The sequence below is a fragment of the Taudactylus pleione genome, unplaced genomic scaffold, assembly GCF_031769625.1.
Source record: "Taudactylus pleione unplaced genomic scaffold, aTauple2 ptg000538l, whole genome shotgun sequence".
NCBI classification, from domain to species: domain Eukaryota; kingdom Metazoa; phylum Chordata; class Amphibia; order Anura; family Myobatrachidae; genus Taudactylus; species Taudactylus pleione.
Genome location: NW_028284940.1, coordinates 665945 through 686523, shown reverse-complemented (window position 1 = coordinate 686523; position 20579 = coordinate 665945). Strand labels below are relative to the sequence as shown.

General features: G+C 43.1%; 1 protein-coding gene across 1 annotated transcript in view; it reads left to right on the top strand.

Moving 5' to 3' along the window:
- The window catches only part of HEATR6 (HEAT repeat containing 6), a 99698-nt gene that overhangs the window by 51681 nt on the left and 27438 nt on the right, over window positions 1-20579 (top strand). The window contains exons 9-13 of the mRNA XM_088451149.1: window positions 3264-3441; window positions 3592-3798; window positions 16161-16260; window positions 19097-19458; window positions 20118-20240. Coding sequence (XP_088307275.1) covers window positions 3264-3441; window positions 3592-3798; window positions 16161-16260; window positions 19097-19458; window positions 20118-20240 — 970 coding nt within the window. The remainder of the gene's footprint in view (window positions 1-3263; window positions 3442-3591; window positions 3799-16160; window positions 16261-19096; window positions 19459-20117; window positions 20241-20579) is intronic.

Sequence of the window (20579 nt, the reverse complement as noted above, 5' to 3'; positions counted from 1 at the left end):
GCAAGACGTTGACTAGTGTGCTCTAGTGCGTCTTACCACCCGTCCCCGGCAACAGACGATATGGCCCCGGCCGCCTTAGTGAGGACTCAGATGAGGTTTTCACTCGCAGCCGTCTCAACATCGGAGGCGTGGGATTGCTTTGCGCATGATTCCCCAAGAGGAATCCTTACCTGACATCTCCGTGACCCCACTGCAGTCCCGGACCTCAGCGTTAAGCCGCTAGCTAAGCCACTCTGAGGCCTGCTGATAACCTCAGGGCATATAGCGGTGCTGGTGTTCGGCGTTGGCGGAGGTAGACGGAGTCGCAGTACAGCGTCATTACCGGCAGCTGGTACCGCTAAACTCTAAAGTTTTGAAAACTAAGGTAAATCATAAACAAAAAAGCTTAGGACTGCTTAGGCAGTCCTGCTGCATAGCAGGTGCAACTGGCTTGCCGTGCACCAAACAATAAAACTGAATGCCTGTGGCTGGGGGCGGGGTATATAGGAAGGAGGACCAGTGCATGCTGGGTGCTCCAAAGCTTTGCTGTTCGGTACATTGGATGTGATCCAACTACATACCCCAAGGTAGATCATGTGGACCCTATGGAACCCGAAGAAGAAATAATTATAGTGTGTTTCTGTGTCCATGTCATAGGGAATAGAGGCCCTGATTCAGAGCCGGACGCTCTGACAGAGCGCTCGCACTGAATCATGGCCGTCCTTCTTCATTTTTAGAGCGGCCTCCTGGCTGCTCGTATAGCTGTGGGTGACCACCCACAGCTATAGCGAGCGGCCAGGAAGATGGTCGCGATGGTCAAGACCATCGCGACCATCGGGCTTGCGACGAGACCCTTGTGGTAGGGTCTCGTGTCCGCAAGCCCTGGAGTGCTTTCGGCTCTATCATAGCCGAGAGCACTTCCCACTGACATCACTTGTGATGTCAGTGGGGCCGGCCCCAGATGGTAGGCGTTCACATTGGAACGTCTCCGTCCAGGCAGCCACGCCACCGGCACACCCACCAAAGGGGGCATGCTGTCACTCACCATCGACAGCACGCTCCCTTTGTAGCGAGACCCGGAGTGACTACTTGCCCGTCGCTATCCGGGTCTCGCGCATGAGCACTGGGCACTGTCTTGCACATGCGCACTGGGCCAACATCGACCCGCTTGCGAGCGCTCAGCGCTCGCGAGCGGGTCTGAATTAGGCCCAGAGATTGTAATCCCCACTTGGGCAGGGACTGATGTGAATTATTCGTTAGATCTAAATAATGGTTTATATATAAATTCAGGTGATCCTAGTAAATTCCAGTTTAGGGGGAAAGTTGTTGCTCTCACATAGACTCATACATTCTCTTTTATTAGCCACACTGTTCTAAAACACACTCTACTACACCAAAAACACTGTTATAAATACACATTGCTACAAGACAAATATACATACATTGCACTAAAATGCACTGTACAAACTTTTTGTCTTTATGGAATACTACAACATAATCAATCATCTGCAGCTACACATTTACAAGTTATAGAACAGTGATTTAAAATTGTGATATATTTCCCACTAGCAGCTAATCAATTTCATAGCAGGAGATGAGAAGCTCCTAACTCAGATTAGTAGATGCTTCAGGACCCAAGATAGGAAGTGAGATAGCAAGTGTGGGATCAGATGTATACTAGGCTCTAACATTTAGGTCTCCACCAGAGAATAGGGTTTGTATTGGTTATTAGTCACCAGTGCATAGGGCCTAAATTATGAGGATCGCCAAAATAGGCTTTGCATTTACTAGGATCCTAAACTAAACAAAACCAAAAGGTGATTGCGCTTATTAAACCTTATAATGTCAGGAATTGACTCAAAACACCATAGGTATAATGAAAATATTTTATATAGTCTATTCCTGACATTATAAGGTTCGATAAGCGCAATCACCTTTTGGTTTTGTTTAGTGGCCTTTCGTAGATGGTTTTTAGTAAGTTTGCATAACTCACCTGGTGGCTGCTGCTATTAGTAATATATCTTTTTGCACATTTCTCGACTAGCGCCTAAATACAAGTTCTAAATATTCATTAGGATCCACCTAGTGGGGCTTACAATCTATATTCCTTATGACATGGACACAGATACACACTATGGTTAATTTTTTGGTGTAAGCCAGTTTACCAAACTTTTCTGGCTATCCAATTAGCCGCGATTACCCATTTTTCTCCGAAAGGTTTTCACCGGGTAAAACTTTTCTCCAAAAATGGTTATTGTGCTATCCAATTAGCCGCGGTTTTCACATACGTGAAAAGTGGTATAGGAATTATCGCAAATATCTTTTCACCACCTCTGAGCAGGTGATAAGTTGTACAAAACCCCTATTTTTTGTCTAAAAATTTCGGGACTTGGTGCAGAACCACTGGTACACCCTCCTTAATGATTAATTAGGTAAAAGTATTTTTGTATTGGTTTAATTTGGCCAATAATGCATGTCATTTTTTGGCTGAAAAATTAAAAAGTGTTGGAAAATGGAAGTAGTGGGACAGGATTATGGGAGGCTGTATGGGATGGAACAGGTGTTTTAAACACTACAGGTACAAGTGAAAGGTGTATTTTTTTTTATTTTTTTTTCAATTCCCTGAATGACACAAGGAAATACTTACACCCATTTATTTTGGCCAAAAAATATTGCTTTCTTTCCTTTTTTTTCAGTGTTAGAGAAAATGCACATACCAGCCTTTGGACACAATTTAATAACCCCAAACCCTTGGATTATGGCCACTAACACACTTCTATACTATTACCCTACCTTAGTTTACCTTATTTTGGGGTACAGGCTAATGTCCTCATTTTCATTTGTACTTATCGCCTGTTATCCATGCAAGAATTATTGTGCAAATTGGTTATCTCCGGTTTTGCAATAAGGATAGCACGATAAACGGGAGCGCACAAACATGCGTTAAGCGGCAAATTCGGGCAATAGAAGCGAAAAGTTTTCTTCGGAGAAAACCTTTCATTACTGCGTCAACTTGGATAAAGCCTTAACGAATGGCTTATTTATAAACTATAAACTATATATTGCAGAAAATATAACAAAGATCATTTAAAATATTTTCTGTATGCAATCAACACACTACAACAGTGTTCTAAAACAAAGACACCCATAATGCACTAATAAACTTACATAGTGCACTAAACCATAAAAACGTATAACTTATGGACACGCAAAGCTACATTAAACACATGAATGTGAATCACTATGCTCGTTTCACTTACCATACCTTTTATGTTTCATTTAAGGTTTTTCCAAGCCAAAGTTCGGCAAGGGGCCTTATGCTGCTTTCTGTCCGCGATAAAGTCAATTGAAAAGAAAGTTCTATATGGTTACTGGTCAGCCTTCATTTCAGATATGCCTGGAATAGGGAGTCCACAGTCTGTGTCTCTGATGACTGTAGTACTTAAGGACTATTCTCCAAAGGTATGAGTTGTCTTCAGGAATAGGAACTTGTATGTAAATAATAAACTAAAAGTATACAGGACTATTTTCATCATAACATTTAAACGCAATATCTCTCCTTATTTTTTAGCTGTTATCTGTGTAATCATACATTGTTGTTTTTTCTTTTAGACTCGTGCATGTGCACTACAAGTTTTGTCTGCCATATTGGATGGATCAAAACAATTTCTTTACGTTGCTGATGATGTGAGTGATCATAAAAGAGCCTTCACTCCCTTTTCTGTCACCCTTGCTTCAAGTATACGGGAGCTGCACAGATGTCTGCTGCTAGCAGTGGTTGCTGAGTCTTCAGCACAAACGCTAACACAAATAATTAAGGTATGTATATCTGAAAGCAGCACTCTGACACTGAGCGACAATTCATATGTGAAATTTATGTCAATTGAAAAGGACTTGAACTCCAGGGAAGTGAATATATACTAGACAGAGTATTATAGTCTACATCTGGGCAGGTGTGTAGATCAAACTCAATGGGTTGTCCATGCTACCTATTTTGACCTAAGCCTGTGTCACGGTACTGGGGGTTTGTTGATTCTGGTCTGGGTCCCCTGGGCTAGCTGTATGACCTGGAGTGTGGATGAAGCTTGGGTGGTTTAATAATGCTGTTCTTCATACAGCTATACTAGCAATAGAAGAATGATGCAGGAGAATGGTATTGAGAACAGATGCAGTCTAGCACAGAGGTTCCCATAGTCCGCCATTACAGTCCATGTTTTAGGGATATCCATGCTTGAGCACAGGTGACTTAATTAGTACCTCAATCCATTTGATTTAACCATCTGGACTCAAGCTTGGATAACCCTAAAACGTGGACTGTAATGGCGGACTTTGGGAACCTCTGGTCTAGCAGAATTACCTGCAGCAAAATATAAATTGTTCAAATGCAGACTGCAATAAGCCAGAACTGGTTCCCAGAAGAACAATTGAGGCAGGCTTTAAAGAAATATACAGTTGAGCAATGTTGGAGCAGGTTTTCTAGATATCAGTGGAGCAGAATCCTGTGAAGCAAAACTAGAGCAGGTTTTCTGGATAGCACTGGAGCAGAATGCTGTGAAGCAATACTGGAGCACCAAGGGATTCCGGAGGGAGGTATGATAGGAATTGGGAATCCGGAGACAGGAAAGCAACTGGACCTTGTATGAGACCAGAGATATACCGAATAACCCGATTTACTGAGGTGTAAATTTCATTGTTGGTACGCGAAGACGAAGATTACATGTGGACAGCCAGACAATGTTGTAGACTTAGCTCTTCGCTTGTTGTCTGCGTGGATTTTATATCATTGAGATGTTTTAATGAGAGGTTTTACCTGTTGCCAGTTCTTGGCAAGGTTTCGGAGAAAAGACTCAGAGGCTGGAAAAGAGGCTGAAAGCATGGGAATGAATAATGGTAATTGCAGATGTAGTCCCTATACTGCATGAAACAGATGTGCACAGAGCCCCGTGTTTTGGCAAAATCACCCTCAAGTGTTTTTGTTTTAGATCTGGATTTTAAAAAAAATTTGATTAAAAACAGCTAAAATCATATAACTTAGACCTGTTTGTGTTCCTATACTGTTAGCAACATCAATAATAATAATTTCCATTCAATTTTGACCACCTCACCGCTCACAATATTGTTTTCACCAATATTGGCCAAAGGTTGCTGTGAGCTGGCTGGCTACTAAGCGACAGAGCAGTGGTAGTACAAACACATGGCAGTTAAAAAGAATATAGCACATCTATGAAAAACAATTGTAAGTAAGTGCAGCTCACTTCTAGTTCACTTTTATCGAACATACACAAGAGCCTGTGTGCACTGGAATGCAGGTGATAGCTAGTGTCTGACAAATAAACATACAGAGTGACAAAGATGTCTGCAGTCTTTACACACTTACACCAGCCACTCCATCCTACCTACATCTCTTTCTATTGGTGACTAGTACAGTATTGCAGCAAGACCTACAGCCCACACCCTCATCATACACTCACCTGTGTGAAATGGCACCTGAAATCACGTTGGAGGGACTTGCATGCAATCCAAAACACACCATATCCGTTTTCGAGATCCAAGTTCCAAACTTGGTGAGAAGATCCGAGCCGGTACTCTGTTCTACTCGGAACCCCATAGTTTGGGTGTGTTCGGTTTTCAGTAAAACTGAACAGCTCATCTCTAGTATGAAATGGAGTGGATGCAGAGGACCCATGATAGTGGTTATTGTAGATAAATTCTGCCAATGGATGCAGGTCAGACCAATCATCCTGTGAAGATGATCTGTACAGACCAGAGGATAGTCTCCAGGTCTTGATTGACCCGCTCAGTCTGGCCATTTGATTTCTTTGCCATTGACCTACAATGCTTTACTCACATCCAGCCTTGACCTTTGACTTCATCATATCCTCCTCTCAAGTTGTCCTGTCTCTTGGCACCATGCCAACAAAAAAAAAAAAAAAATCGCTAAATTTGCAAACCCACCCCTCCCCGTTCCGGTTTCTCCAATCCAAGACTATCTTCTGAAGTGGAATGGTTTAAAGCCATATTAACTGTTTTGTTTTAATAGTTTTAAGGTGACTCTTCTTAACTTATGTATTGGTTAGTACCTTGGCTGTGTTTGTTCTGGATGACTGCCCAACCCCTTTTTGTTTTGGAGGGTAATGATTTAACTGCATGGTAACACTGTCCTCTTTGATAGTCCTGCTAGACTTCTTAGTTCGAAGTATAAAAGTTGAGGTGTGATCTGCGCTCCCTACATGTATACCATAGTGTTTGTGTTGAAAGAAACTCTCTGATTTCGGCAAATTAAATTTGTGACTCTTTTCAGTGTATCACATGTAGCTTGCAAAAAAGGGGGAGGGGTTTGCGGGTGCATAAAAAGAGGTTATGTATATCTAAAAATTTATTTGTTAGTAAAGAAATCAGTGATTGTAAAATTGTCTGGCAAAACAGGTCACATATGTCACAAGCAATTATTAAATTGCAAATAAAAGTTATTGCTAGATCAAAACATATATAAGGTAAGAAAAGTTATATTAAAACAATAGCTTATAAACGTATAAATAGAGTGCAGTATGTCCAAGCTAGCTTAATTAGCATATAGATAAGTCCAATTTTTAACTGAGTGTCTTTTTGTTTGAAAAATATGTTGAGTTACCGTTGTTTGTTCGATGAGGAGTTCCGGGAGTGTGGGTCTCTTGAAGCCCTGGTACATACGGCGCCGGCTTGGAGTGTAATAAGCCGGCGTCACGATCTCCTTCCCACATGCTGGCTGAGCTCCCGGCCAGAGGACAAAACCTTTCCGGGGAGGTTTGCAGGGGCTTGTTTTAACGCGTTTCGTTTGGCCAATCTGTCAGACTTCATCAGGGACGTGTGTTGAGCGAACGACGGTAGCTCAACATTTTTTTTCAAACATCGCAGGACCCCACAAGCGTACTTAGGAAACCCCCGGGAAACCTCAGAGAATAAGGAGGCCTCCAGAAGATGAGGTAAGGAGCAATAGACATTGATTATTGCCCCTTGCATATAGGGGATTAACAGTTTCTGTGCAACGGCAAAAGTGAGAGGAAAAAAAAGACATTCCGTTTAAAATTTGGACTTATGAAATCTGCTGTGTGTTATACTCCTTTCTTATTTCTGAATAACTGTCAGTTGTAGCTATCACTGCTCTTTCTCCTCATAAGCCCTCTGCTACAGGTGTGGGTTATATTTTATAAAAACTTTGCATAACACTAGTGATATTGTTATGTCCAAAGAAACTGAGATACAGGTGGCTGAAGCCCCTGTGCTGGTGTCATTCATGGCCTGCAAAGCGGGGTTATCCCCACAGGATTTCATACAAGATGGATTACATGGTCACTGTTTTAAAGAGTCACCACATCCGTCACACCTACCAGCTTCTGGGCAGGAACCCCCTTGGGCTTCCTTCTTCCAGATGATGGCGCAGGTAGCAGATCAGTTCGCGTCTCCTAGGCTGGCCCCGATGATGGGGTACCCTCAACAGCTGCAACCTACTATGTTTATGCCCCTTATGCATCCATCCTGGATGGACATGTATGCTCACTCAGCTCAGAGTATGGCTTCGTCATCAGCAGCTTTTCAGCAACCATTGCAAGCAGCTAGACCGGTACAGCCAAAAGCCAGAAGGTGGTCGGCTTCATCCTATCACTCTGTCTAGTACATTTTCTAAGTGTGGGGATATACAGGGCTTCTATCAGGAATCTCTGGAGAGGAGGACCATTTTCCAACAGCAGATGTCCCCTCCCTGATTAGGGTGGTCAAAGCTATGCTAAACATAGATAATGAGGAGCCAGTGCAAAGGAAGGCTCCAGTATTTAAATGCCAGAAAGTTGTGAGAGCTCAATTTCCCAATTCTCAGCACCTCTCAGAACTTATTGGGGAGGCATGGAGCTCTCCAGATAGAAGATTCCATATTACAATAAATGTTGTGGCCTTATACCCCTTTCCGTCAGATGAGTGCGCCAAATGGGAAGTTCCACCATCAGTAGACGCGCATGTGGCACATCTGGTCATGAGCACCACATTGCCCATACCATCTCTCAAATGTTCCACGGATAGTAGACTTGAAGCCTGTCTCAAGGCAGTTTTTTCACCAACAGGAGCTGTTACTCGCCCGACCATGGCTACGGCCTGGGTTTCCAAAGCCATTGAAGAATGGAAGGCGGCACTGGAAGAGACTCTTCCAGAAGCTTCCAGGGAAGAGCTGATAAATTCTCTCCTATGTTAAGGAGGCAGCGTATTATTTGGGAGAGCCAGCGTTGGATGCTGGTATATTATCCTCTAAAGCATCAGCTGTCTCAGTTGTGGCTCGCAGAGCCCTTTGGTTAAGGGACTTGAAAGCAGATGCAGGGTTCAAGAAAGCCCTGGAACCCCTTCCGTTTACGGGAGGCATTTTGTTTGGCACAGAACTGGACAAGATTGTTGCTACGGTGGCAGCCTTTAAAACGGCTGGTCTACCTTCGGCATCTACTTTCAGACCTAGGCAGTCGTCCTTTCGGCCGCAAGGAAAAGCAAAGGGTCAGTCTTCCTCTAGAACCAGTTCTCGCAGGAAACCGCAATCTAAGAAATCCTGGCCAAACAGACGTCCGGTATCCAGGTCCAAGGATAAACCTGCAGCCTGATGGAACTGGCCTCTCACTGGGGGATCCCAGGGTAGGAGGCTGACTACTTCAGTTTTCAGACACCTGGCATCTCAAAACAACAGATGCCTGGGTTCGGGAGGTGGTCTCCCAGGGGTACGCCCTTACTTTCTGGAGAAGTCCCCCGCAGAGGTTTTTTTTGCACAACTCCTGCAGCAGGGTTTGCGAAAGCCTTGGCCCTCCGGCAGGCTATTCACTCCCTGCTGGTATCAGGGTTAATAATCCGGGTTCCAGTGAATCACATAGGAAAGGGTTAATATCACTGTACAACAAATTAATACTTTTAATTTGTTTCCTTTCTAAAAGTAGTCATACATTACTAATTGAGGTCAAGAAAAACTAAAATGATTTCAGAATTTTTTTACTAGCTCTATTTTTGAGCTATACTACTTGCACTGTACTGTATGTACACTAGTAATATAGTCATAGTGAAAAGCTATTTTAAAATAATCTGATTTTTTCTTGATTGAATTAAAACAACTGTTATTTTCTATCATTCACAAATAAGAACACACAACAAAACAAACATACAGCATACGAAAGTACTATCTAATATAGTGGCCTATTCATGGTGGTGCTTTCTCTTTGCTTGTCGCTTGTACTCCTCTTCTGGGGCATCTCTTGTCACTGTCCAACAGTAGTGATTCACCTACCCTGATATCTTTGTTCCATTGCTGAAATGTCTTGGTGGAATCGCTCATTATGCTTATCACTCAGTGCACCACAGTTGTCTTGTGTGGGTAATCCCGTGAATCGCATATATTTGAATAGGGGAGGGGACAAATAACTGATTCATTTAATTGGGTCATTAGGCCCCGCCCCCTCTGCGCGGAACGCAGATTGCTGGTAAGATTCTCTCCATTCTGCCCACTTCACTAGGAATACCCATACATAGTCATAAATGGGCTCTATCTCAGAACTCAGAGCTAACTGAGAGTTTTAAATTTCATATTCATTATTTGCATGCTGAAATCAATTAGAAGTAACTATTTTCACATTGGAAACATTTTCATTGTTGTGCTGTGTATTCCAACCTATTTTTTATTCAAAAACCCAGTGGGTCTCGCTGGCCTATTCTGAACCTAAAGGGAAACTCTTTGGTCAATTGTGTTGGCAATGGAACCGGGGGATTTAATGGTGTCCTTGGATATTCAGGATGCATATCTACATATGCCAATTACACCGTCCCACCAATGGTTTCTGCAGTTCGCAGTGCTGCAGGAACATTTCCAATTTCAGGCGCTGTCTTTTGGTTTATCAACAGCCTCTCTGGTGTTCACCAAAATCATGGCGGTAATGACAGCCTGCCACAAGCGCCAGGGAATCAGGATACTGCCATACCTGGACGATCTCCTGTTATTGGCGTAATCTCCACAAGAGTTGCAGCATCATCTAAGACTGACGATTGCCTGTCTACACAGACACGGCTGGATCATACATTGGAAGAAGTCGTCGCTTCTTCCAGTAGGATTATCTGGCACAAAAGATATATCTGCCAGAAGACAAGATTGCAGACCTTCAGTTGTGGATACGCAGGTTTCTTCACAGCCGGTCAGTATCTGTTCATTCAGCAATGCAGGTTCTGGAATCCATGGTGTCTACCTTCAACATGGTGGAATAGACCCTGTTCCACACCAGACCTTTGCAGCGGTTAATCCTCTCGCACTGGAACGGTGAGTACTACTCAATAAAGTTACAGATGATCTGTCTCTTGCCAGAAGTGCGACTGTCCCTGTCATGGTGGTTACAGACATTCCGTCTCAACAAGGGTCACCCATTCTGGATTCCAGATTGGGTGCTCCTCACTACCCGATGCCAGCCTTCGCGGATGGGGCGCAGTGACAGGTAGACACACATTTCAGGGAAAATGGATGACCAAGGAAAGTCTCCTGTCCATAAATGTCCTGGAACTACATGCAGTATTCAGAGCGCTTGTTTAAGCACAGGAAGTACTAAAGGGCAGGCCTGTCCTTGTACAATCTGACAACGCCACCGCCGTAGCCTACCTCAACCATCAGGCTGCCATGGCGGAAGTTTCAAACACTCTGGTCTGGGCAGAATGTCATCTTCCAGCGATCTCGGCAGTGTTCATACCAGGAGTCCTCAATTGGGAAGCGGACTTCCTAAGTTGGCAGGATATCCACGCCGGAGAGTGGACTCTTCATCCACAGGTATTTTGGAGCCTAGTGGACAGATGGGGTCTTCCAGAAGTAGATCTCATGGCCTCAGGTCACAACCACAGGGTCCCCAGGTACTGGTCCAGAACAAGGGATCCTGCAGCCGAGTTTGTAGACACTCTGGCAGTGAAGTGGAACTTCAGACTGGAGTATATGTTTTCCCTTCCAAGGGTCATCAGGAAATTCAAGCAGGAAGGTGGCACAGTAATACTGATAGCCCCTACTTGGCCCAGACGCCATTGGTTCACCGACTTCCAGAGTGTCTCCATAGTTTCTCCGTGGCCTCTTCCACTAAGACCAGACCTGTTAATACAGGGTCCCAGCCTGTATCTGGACCTTCCTCGTCGGTCTTTGACGGTGTGGCTCTTGAGACTTCCGTCCTAAGAGCTAAAGAGTTTTCCACTTCTGTAATCCAGACGATGATTAGGGCACGGAAACTTTCCTCTGCCCGCATTTATTACATTTGTATTTTCAGTGGTGTGAACATAGAAAATATGAACCTCAAGTGTTTAGGGTCTCTCGAGTGTTTTCTTTTCTTCAGGCTGGATTAGATCGGGGTCTCCGTCTGGCCACCCTGAGTGTTCACGCATCTGCACTTTGTTTGGTTTCAGCGAAGGATTGCCCCATTGCTTGATGTTAGGACATTTTTCAGGGTGTTCTGAGGGTTCAGCCTCCCTTTGTCCCTCCGGTAAATCCCTGGGATTTGTTCTCAGGGCTCTACAGGCTCCCCCATTCGAACCCCTGAAATCAGTAGACCTTAAGTGGTTGACAGGAAAAACAGTGTTTCTTCTTACTATCGCCCCTGCCCGTAGGGTCTCTGATTTGGCGGCCCTTTCTTTTCGCTCTCCTTTTTTAGTGTTTCGTCAGGATAGACCTGTTCTTCGTACGAAGGCAGGTTACCTGCCTAAGGTTGTATCCCGTTTTCATGTGAATGAAGAAATTGTGGTTCCAGCTTTTCAGGCTTCTCAGAAGGTGAAGCGTCTCTGAATGTGGTGCACGTCCTACGTAATTACGTGGATCGCACCAACTCCATTAGAAAAACAGATTCTCTATCTTTGTTATATGGCTGTCATAAGTGAGGCTGGCCAGCTAACAATCAGACTCTGGCCAGATGGTTTCGTATGACAATTTCTCAAGCATACATACAGGCTGATCTCTCTGTTCCAAACACAGTGGCAGCACATTCTACCCGATCTGTGGGACTATCGTGGGCCTTTCGTCGTGGTGCCTCTGCTGAACAATTGTGCAAGGCAGCCACGTGGTCTTCCGTCCACACCTTTGTCCAATTTTATGCATTTGACACATTTGCCTCTCAGGATGCTTCCTTTGGGCGTCGGATTCTCCTTTCTACTGAGACACAGGAGTGTCCCCACCCTTAAAGGGAACTGCTTTGGGACATCTCCAAACTAATTTCTGTGGACCCTATGGACCCTGTAGAAGAAAATAAGTTATGGTATAACATACCTTTAACTTTTTCTTCGAGGTCCATAGGGTCCACACGACACCCACCCTAACACAACTGGTGTTATTGATACAATCTTATCTTTTGTATTTATGTGATTCCCTCTTCTTACTTAGAGTGGTTCTCGAGTACAAGGGTCCTATCTTCACTTCTTTTTCCTTCTCCTGCTTTGGGCTTGGTAACTAACATGCTTGTAGCCAAGGGCAGGGTATATATAGAGGAGGACCCAGTGCATCCTGGGAGCTGAGAGCTTGTTAACTGTTTAGTGCCTGGATCACTCCAACCACATACCCCAAGGTAATTTCTGTTGACCCTATGGAATTCGAAGAAAAAGATTTAACAAAGGTATGCTATACCATAACTCTTATTTTTTTGTTGTACTGAAACTTTGCTCTTTTCCAGATTTCACTGGTTTCACTCAAAGGGGTTAATTCAATCAGGTGCAATTTGCAAGATGCGAGGTGCTGTTTTCTCTGTGAATTCACATAGCTAAATTATTTTGTAATCCAATTAGGTGCGAGTTGGGAGGTGCGAGATGCTGTTTCCTCTGTGCATTCGCATAGCTAAATTTTTTGTAATCGAATTAGCAACTCGTACTGAACCAGTCAGAGTAAACTCACATTTTTCCACTCGCACCTCCCTGAGTGTGAGAGATGGAAGGCAAAATCTTTATTTTAAGGTTAAAAGGATGGGACACTGTGCTGTGAACCCCTTTGGCTCCCCTCCCCCTAATGACTAATTAAGCAATTGGAAGTTTCCAATTAGCTTAATTAGTCCAAGAATTACATAATTTTTTGTGATTAAAAAATGTTTTCAAATTACCCCCAAATCACCTTTTTCATTAGATTAGGCATCCAAAATTTAATTACAATATTTTTTTTATTGAAAAATAATTGTTTCTTATCATTTATTTTGAAATTTTTTTAAAGTGCCATCAAAGTACCCCAAAAACATCACCTTTTTTTTCTTACTTTTTTTTGCATTTTTCATTTAATTAGTTTGAGATCAAACGAAAAAAGTTTGCTTTTGTCATATTTTTTGCATTTATTTTTTTTAAAAAAGCACAAATCAGCCATTTGACACCATTTAAAAACCTTAAGTACTTTCCTAACAGCCTTCTATACAGTTCTGCTAATGAAATTATCACTTTTAGAGGGCCCAGGATGGTCTTCCCACTTTTTCCTGCACTTCTCTCACATCACATTTGGAAGTCAATTCGCAAACCCCCTCTTCGAGTACCACGAATAGGCATTTTTAATTGGGTTTGAGAATTCTTGGGTGCACGCATTTGTGCAAAGTCTGCGAGTTTCATGAAACAAACTCGCAATTCGCATCTAATTGGATTGACCCCTTAAATGCTGCATTCATTATTTTTATTTGCTGATGGTGATCTCCTTGTTTTACCAGTCTGGAGACTTTGTTTGAAGCCTAAAGGGGCCTATCCACTACGCGACATGAAAGTCTTAACGTCCAGCGTTCAGACCTTTAGGTTGCCGAGGTGCGGGCACTGAACATCATTCAGTGAAGGAACCTGACCTCCTATACATGAACATGCCGAACCTGATGAGTGTCGTCAGGTTGGCGGGCATGTTCAGTAGGCAGTCCGGGACAGCAAGGACCCAGCGTGCACGCGCATTGCTGGTCCTTGCCGGCTATCCATTACCCGACTTTGTGAACAATGCGACCAAAACCTCCTGGTTTTGGTCGGATTGTTCACAAAGTCTGTTAATGCATAGGCCCCTTTACACTTTGAGTTGGATCAATACACTAAAGCTTTCTTATAAACTTAATGCCACTAAATCTGAAGCCCTCATTATTAGTTTCACTGACTTTTAGCCATAGTAAATTGCAGAACAAATTAAAATTAATTTAGAAATGGGGCTCTATATCATAGCTTAGTATACAAACCCTTTTTTTATTGCAGATGTATGTTATGTTAATGTTTCCACTTATTACAATGTGCTAATCTAAAGAGGCTATGGATCCATTATGATGGTCATGATGATAGGTAAACGGATTGCATAAACTGAATCCTTATCAATACAAATTTTATTGGCGGAATTGCAATGATAGGGAATATCCTGTATATTATTTGGACCTTCCTTGGCAAACAATGAACTCTTTATCAAAGTCTCTCCATTGACAGAAATTGCACATGTTACCCTTCCCAGATTCCTAAACATGATATTTGTGTGTTGGGTTACATTTTTATTGCGACAAGTGCTGCAATTTTATTTCATTGATCATCCTTTTTTACATGATTATCCCACTATGTAAGTGTAACTTGCAGGGCTAACCGCTGTTCCTGCGAGTTACATCCATGGTATATTGGAGGAGTCTTTCACATTTGTGCAGAGTTAGGCTGTGGAAGAAGGATTATAAGATCCCTCACCTGTACTAGTGTACACTCTATCTCTGACGCCGGGCAGGGATTCATGCCTAGAGAGAGCGCCCTCGAAAAGCGGGCATGGCCATGAGGAAAATAGGGTGTCTTTGAGACACACCTCCTTTCCATCACTCTCTGGGGCATGCCGCACTTAGACATGCCGGGCTGCCCCCAAGCTCTCCCTTCTCTGTGAATAGATGCTGGGTACATGCGCCTGGCATCAATTCACTGGCAGTGACCGCTATTTGTCCCACCAGGGGGGAACTATGGCCCGTGGGCAGGGACAACACCCGGCAGGCTGTTTTAGCGGGTCGCCAGCAAAGGGGACAGGGCGCATTCTGCCCTTTTGAAATCGGGCAGGGTGTGGCACCCCGCTAATACAGCCTAGCAGGAGCGCTACTTTAAATATGCCGCCACAGGCATAAAGCAGTTTACTCCATCTGAGCTTGGCATAAACCAAAGCGACCAATCTAGTTTGGTACATAGAGGTCAGGCTGCAGTCCCCATTTACATTAATGTCGTCCTTGCTGAATGAGATCTAACATTTTTTGCAAGATCTCGCTCATGTGCATTAGGGTTGACTTGGGTGCGAAACGTGGCACAACAGAATGCGTTCCTGGACTTGCAATGATCGCCAGAGGGGGGAGTTTTCTCTCCTGTGCGCTGATGGACGAGATGTTTATACATCTCAGCGTTATTGCTTTCTACTTTGCCTCGATTAGATAAGTGCAGCCATAATACATCTCCCCCCAAGTTTGGGAAATTTATTGGGTTACACAGAATATCATGTCTACTTTTCACCAAGGCAATGTCTGCTCTGTAATATCATTTCTTTTCCATACAGGGGCGTATCTAATAATGGATGCAGGGTGGGACCCGCACCTCACACCCTGCACCCATATTATCTAAAACTTACCTGTCCGTGGTCCCGCGTCGGGTGTCAGCGCTGCACATAACACCTGAAAATGGCCGCTGCAGCCATTTTTTCAGCATTTTGCGCATGACTCTGCGGTGGCCGGCCGTGCCGGGGAGAGAGAGGAGGGGGCCCGGCATGGGGAATGAACACGGGCCCCCTCCTTTCTTAAGCGCCCCTGCTTCCATACCGCCTATTGTCATGCCCTCCCCCTTCATCTCCCTTGTGATTCTCTCTTCCCCTTTTGTTAAAACCATTTCCCCAATTGTTGTTGATGAAGAAAAAAAAAAAAGTATACGCTCAATAGGGGAAGAGTATTCTGTATATTCTTCCCAGATTATGGATTGCATTTCATTCTTAGGGGTAAATTTACTAAAGTAAGAGTTTTTAGCAGTGGAGATGTTGTCCATAGCAACCGATCAGATTCTACTTAACATTTAACTAGCACCTTCTAGAAGATAATAGCTAGAATCTGATTGGTTGCTATGGACAACATCTCCGCTTCTAAAAACTCTCACTTTAGTAAATTTACCCCTTACATTCCGAAAATACTATATTATGATTATTCAGATTGTCGCTTACAAATTTTATAATCTTTCTTGTATTATAGTGCCTTGCAAATTTGGTATCAAATGCACCTTATCATCGGTTGAAAGCAGGCCTACTTACTAGAGTTTGGAACCACATTAAACCTTATATTCGCAATAAAGGTATTACAGATTTTCATTTTGACAAATTTACGTTGTATTTTGTTTTCTTTTTTCGCCCTTGCTTTTTTTTTCTTCTTTTGCTCCTGAAGCTATTACTGGATGACAGGTACTTTATGGCTATGGTCCTGACCAGGCCATTATCTCAGTTTGCATTTCTTCCTCTATATGGCTTTCCTGCAGGGACTAATGCAAATGATTGAATAATATATTCTGCATTAGAGCTTTCATTTTAGGATGGTATGATAAAATCACATCCATTAATATTGTATTAAAATGATTAGTTACAGTACTTATTAAAGGGCTAGCTGCAAGTATTGCAGGGTGGATGCTATTATCCATAATAGAAATATGTAGCTATTAATAGGAGAAACTGTTGCCTAGGAGTATTTGATGCATAAGATGTGTGCACTGAGTGACCTAAAACATATATACTGCATGCACTTATAGTGAAATCAGTGGGCAGGTACCATTTGCAAGTTGGTCTTTTAAATACTGAAAGAAAACTTGTTAACATTTCTACAAGGGTTCCTGTTATATATTCTAATTGCTACTTTCACTATTGATGTAAAGCTTCCGATAACAGACAGTAGTAAGAGCAACAAGTATCTGTATGAAAAGTATAATAAACCAATGTAAATTATGATAAATCTTGTCCTTTTAATAATTCCTAGTGGTGTAATTGATGCAAATTGTTTACAAGCAATTATTCTACAAAATTCATTAATAACTAGATGTCATGTTTTGTGGATCTCTTTAATCATGCGCAGGTGAGGTAATCTATATTGCTGGGTAATATTGCAGTAATTATTCCACCTGCTTCCACACACAATAATCCACAAAACATGAATTTTGGGAAAAGTTGAGAGTTGAGAACCACGACTTTAGAGGTTTATACTGTAAAAGTGAATCATTTTGGCAATCTTGTTTAAAAATAGTGTGCAAAAGTACCTAGCACAGGGGTGGCCAACCCGTGTCTCCTTTGTTTCTAAAATGCGGCTACCCCCCCCCCCCCCCCCGGAACTGGAACCGCTGGTCTCTGAAGCGATCAGGGACTAAAGAAGCCTCTGATCGCTTCAGAGGCCAGCGTTCCCAGTAATGCTTTGCGCGGGTGACGTCACCCGCGATGTGAGGAGCCTGCCCTGTGCGCATGCTGGATCTAGTTAGATCCAGTCAGAGCGAGGCAGCGTCAGCGGGAATCAGAGCCAGCATGGTCAGGTAAGTACTGGCCTGGGGGCACAAATACAGGTCACTGCTTAAGGGGCACTACTTTAGAGGGCACAAATACAGGAGGCACAAATACAGGGGGCATTACTTTAGGTGGCACAAATACGGGGGGGCACTGTTTAAGGGGTACTACTTTAGGGGGCACTGCTTAAAGGGTACTACTTTAGGTGGCACAAATACAAGGGGCACTGCATAAAGTGCGCAAATATAGAGGGACCACTGCATAAGGGACGAAACTACAAGGGGTACTGCATAAGGGGCACAAATCCAGGGGGCACTGCATAAGGGCCACAACTACTGGGGGCAATGCTTAATGGGCACAACTTTAGGGGACATTACAGAAGGGGCACAACTACTGGAGGCATTGCTTAATGGGCACAACTACAGGAGGCATTGCAGAAGGAGCACAACTACTAAGGGCATTGCATAATGGGTACAACTACAGGAGGCATTGCATAAGGGCCACAGCTACTGGGGGCATTGCTTAATGGGCACAACTACAGGGGGGCACAGCATAATGGGCACTGGCTTTCTCAAAGTATTTTATGTGGTTCTGGATTTCAATTTGTATTTTATGTGGATGTGTATTTTAAATGTATTTTATGTAGATCTGGCTTGTTTCTGTGTATTTTATGTGAACGTGGCTATATCAATGTTTTCTATATATTGCTTTGGCTTTTTCTTTCATTTCAACAGTGAAAAAATCATATTGGGAAGATTATCTAAGTTGCGTATTTTCAATGTCTTGGGCTCGCCGCCAGCGTGATTAAAAACGGGGGTGTGACACAGGGTCATGCTCCTGCGAATGTCTTACCAAAGGCGTGCGCACACAAATGGGGCATTGCCTTGTGACAGCTAGGCCACGCCCCATTTTCAAGCGTGCGCATGTGATCGGCTCTTCAACTTGACCACAGATATTTTTTGGCTCTTTGCCTCTGACTACTTGGCCACCCTGACCTAGTAGTTGGCTAAAAACAGCTTGTGACTTTTTGTTAGGAGTAAGTGACATGGCTAAGGGTATTGATGAGCAGTGTTCAGGATGTTCTGGTTCCTTGTGCACGTCATAAATATTGATCTAACTGACAAAATAGGTGCCACTACTCTGCATGTGTGTTGTTATCGGCCCATATGTAATAGGTTGCAATTTGCTAGTCCCGGCATGATTTCTGCAAGATAGCCATCAGGTTTCAAATGGCAATTAGTTTAAAAGTAAAACCAGGTTGTTTTTGTTTTAAAACTAATTGCCATCTTAAATCTAGCAGCTATGTTGCTGAAGTAACACTGAAACCAGCAAATCGTTGCCTATTATATAGTATATGCACCATCATCTGTAAATAAAACAAATTAGAGAAGGACAAAAACTCCAAATCTCATGCAAATTACAAAATTTTAAACTACTCCAACTTTTATTAAACTATACCGTAATCATTTTTTTTACACAATGCAGGACAAAATATTTAAGTATGAAGACAGTTATTGTATGTTAATATTTACAGTATGAGCACATATTTGTTTTCTAAATAGTCTTTGTTAGAGCTAAACTTGCTCAAATACATATTTTTCTTGTTTGTCTCCTTTATAGTAATTATTGCCATTATATTTTCTTTTATAGATGTGAATGTACGTGTCTCAAGTCTTACATTATTGGGTGCTATCGTGTCTGCTCAGGTACCTTTACCTGAGGTGCAAACGCTTTTACGTCAACCACTTGTTTCACTGCTGCCTATTAGTGGGTCTGCCACCGTTACTCGGCTCAATGATCCAGATTGGTGGAGAAAAGAAACCTTTCTGGAACTGGAAGGCAGAAATGACCAATCACAGGCTGAGCAGTCACAGACAGAGTCCTGTTGGCTAATACGTTTGTGCATTTCTTTGGTAGTTAATCCAAGAGAAGACTCCTATTCTGATAGTGATGTTAGTTCTGCCGCTACTGCTCAGTATGAGCCCTCTCCCGTTCGGCTAGAAGCATTGCAGGTATGAATAATAAAGTTGTCTTTGCAAAATGTAATTCTCTACAAGCTTGTATCTACTGGTCGTCAGTGCTGACAGCCAGGAGAGGAGTATAATGTTGTCTGTGGCAGTGAGAACTTTGTGGCTAATTCACATTCTCTGTACTGGGCTTATTCTAAGTCGGACAGTGAGTTTTGCATACAGTGCATGCGCAGATGTGATTTGCTTTTTGTATGATCTTATTCTGAATCTAATGATGACTGTTGCAAGTGCACGACTTTCCGCTAGCAGACACATGAACTCCTGGATTAGCGCTATGGATTCTCGCATTTGTAAAAGGCTTCCATGCAGCTTAGAATCAGGCCCTATGTATGTAAATAGTGAACACATCTCTAGAATTGATAGAAGAAGCAGGAGGCACATTTAATATACATCTCACGTCTCTGCTGCTAAAACTGCGCAGAGCTCTCCTCTCTTATCTGACAGGACTGGTTACAGTAATGGTGGGGCTATGGGATATTGCTAACCAACTATGTACAAGGAGTCCCAGTGCCCCTAATGGCATAACACCTATTGCAGTGCTATGAAACGCTGAAAAGATTTGTGGGTGAGGTTTGCTTTCTCCTAAGAAATATTTAAAGGATGTGGCTTTTCTAATATACTTTGTATGACTCCCTATCTAGGTGTTGGCGCGCCTTGTAAAGGGATATTTCACCATGGCACAGAGTTATCTCATGGAGCTGGGCGAGGTGGCCTGCAAGTGTATGCAAGAGACTGATGCCTCAATTCAGCTGCACGGTGCAAAGGTAAAAGGAGTCTATAATCCATTTGGGGCGGTATCCAATTAGACGCAAAAACTTTGTGCACTGTTCGCCCGAATGTCACTTTTTGCGTCTTTCGCATCTGCCGTTATTCGCGCAAGCCTATTGTAAAAGATGTGATGCGGCATTCACCCCAAAAAATTATTTGGCGTTAGCGGCGAAAAGTACAGCTGAAATGGGGAATATTTGCCTGTACCCCCAAAAAAGGTCGGGGGCCATAATCGAAGGGTTTGGGGTTCTCAGATTGTGTCAAATGGCTGTTATATGCATTTTACTCTTATGGTGGACATAAACGGCACAATATACGTGCCGAACCGACAGATC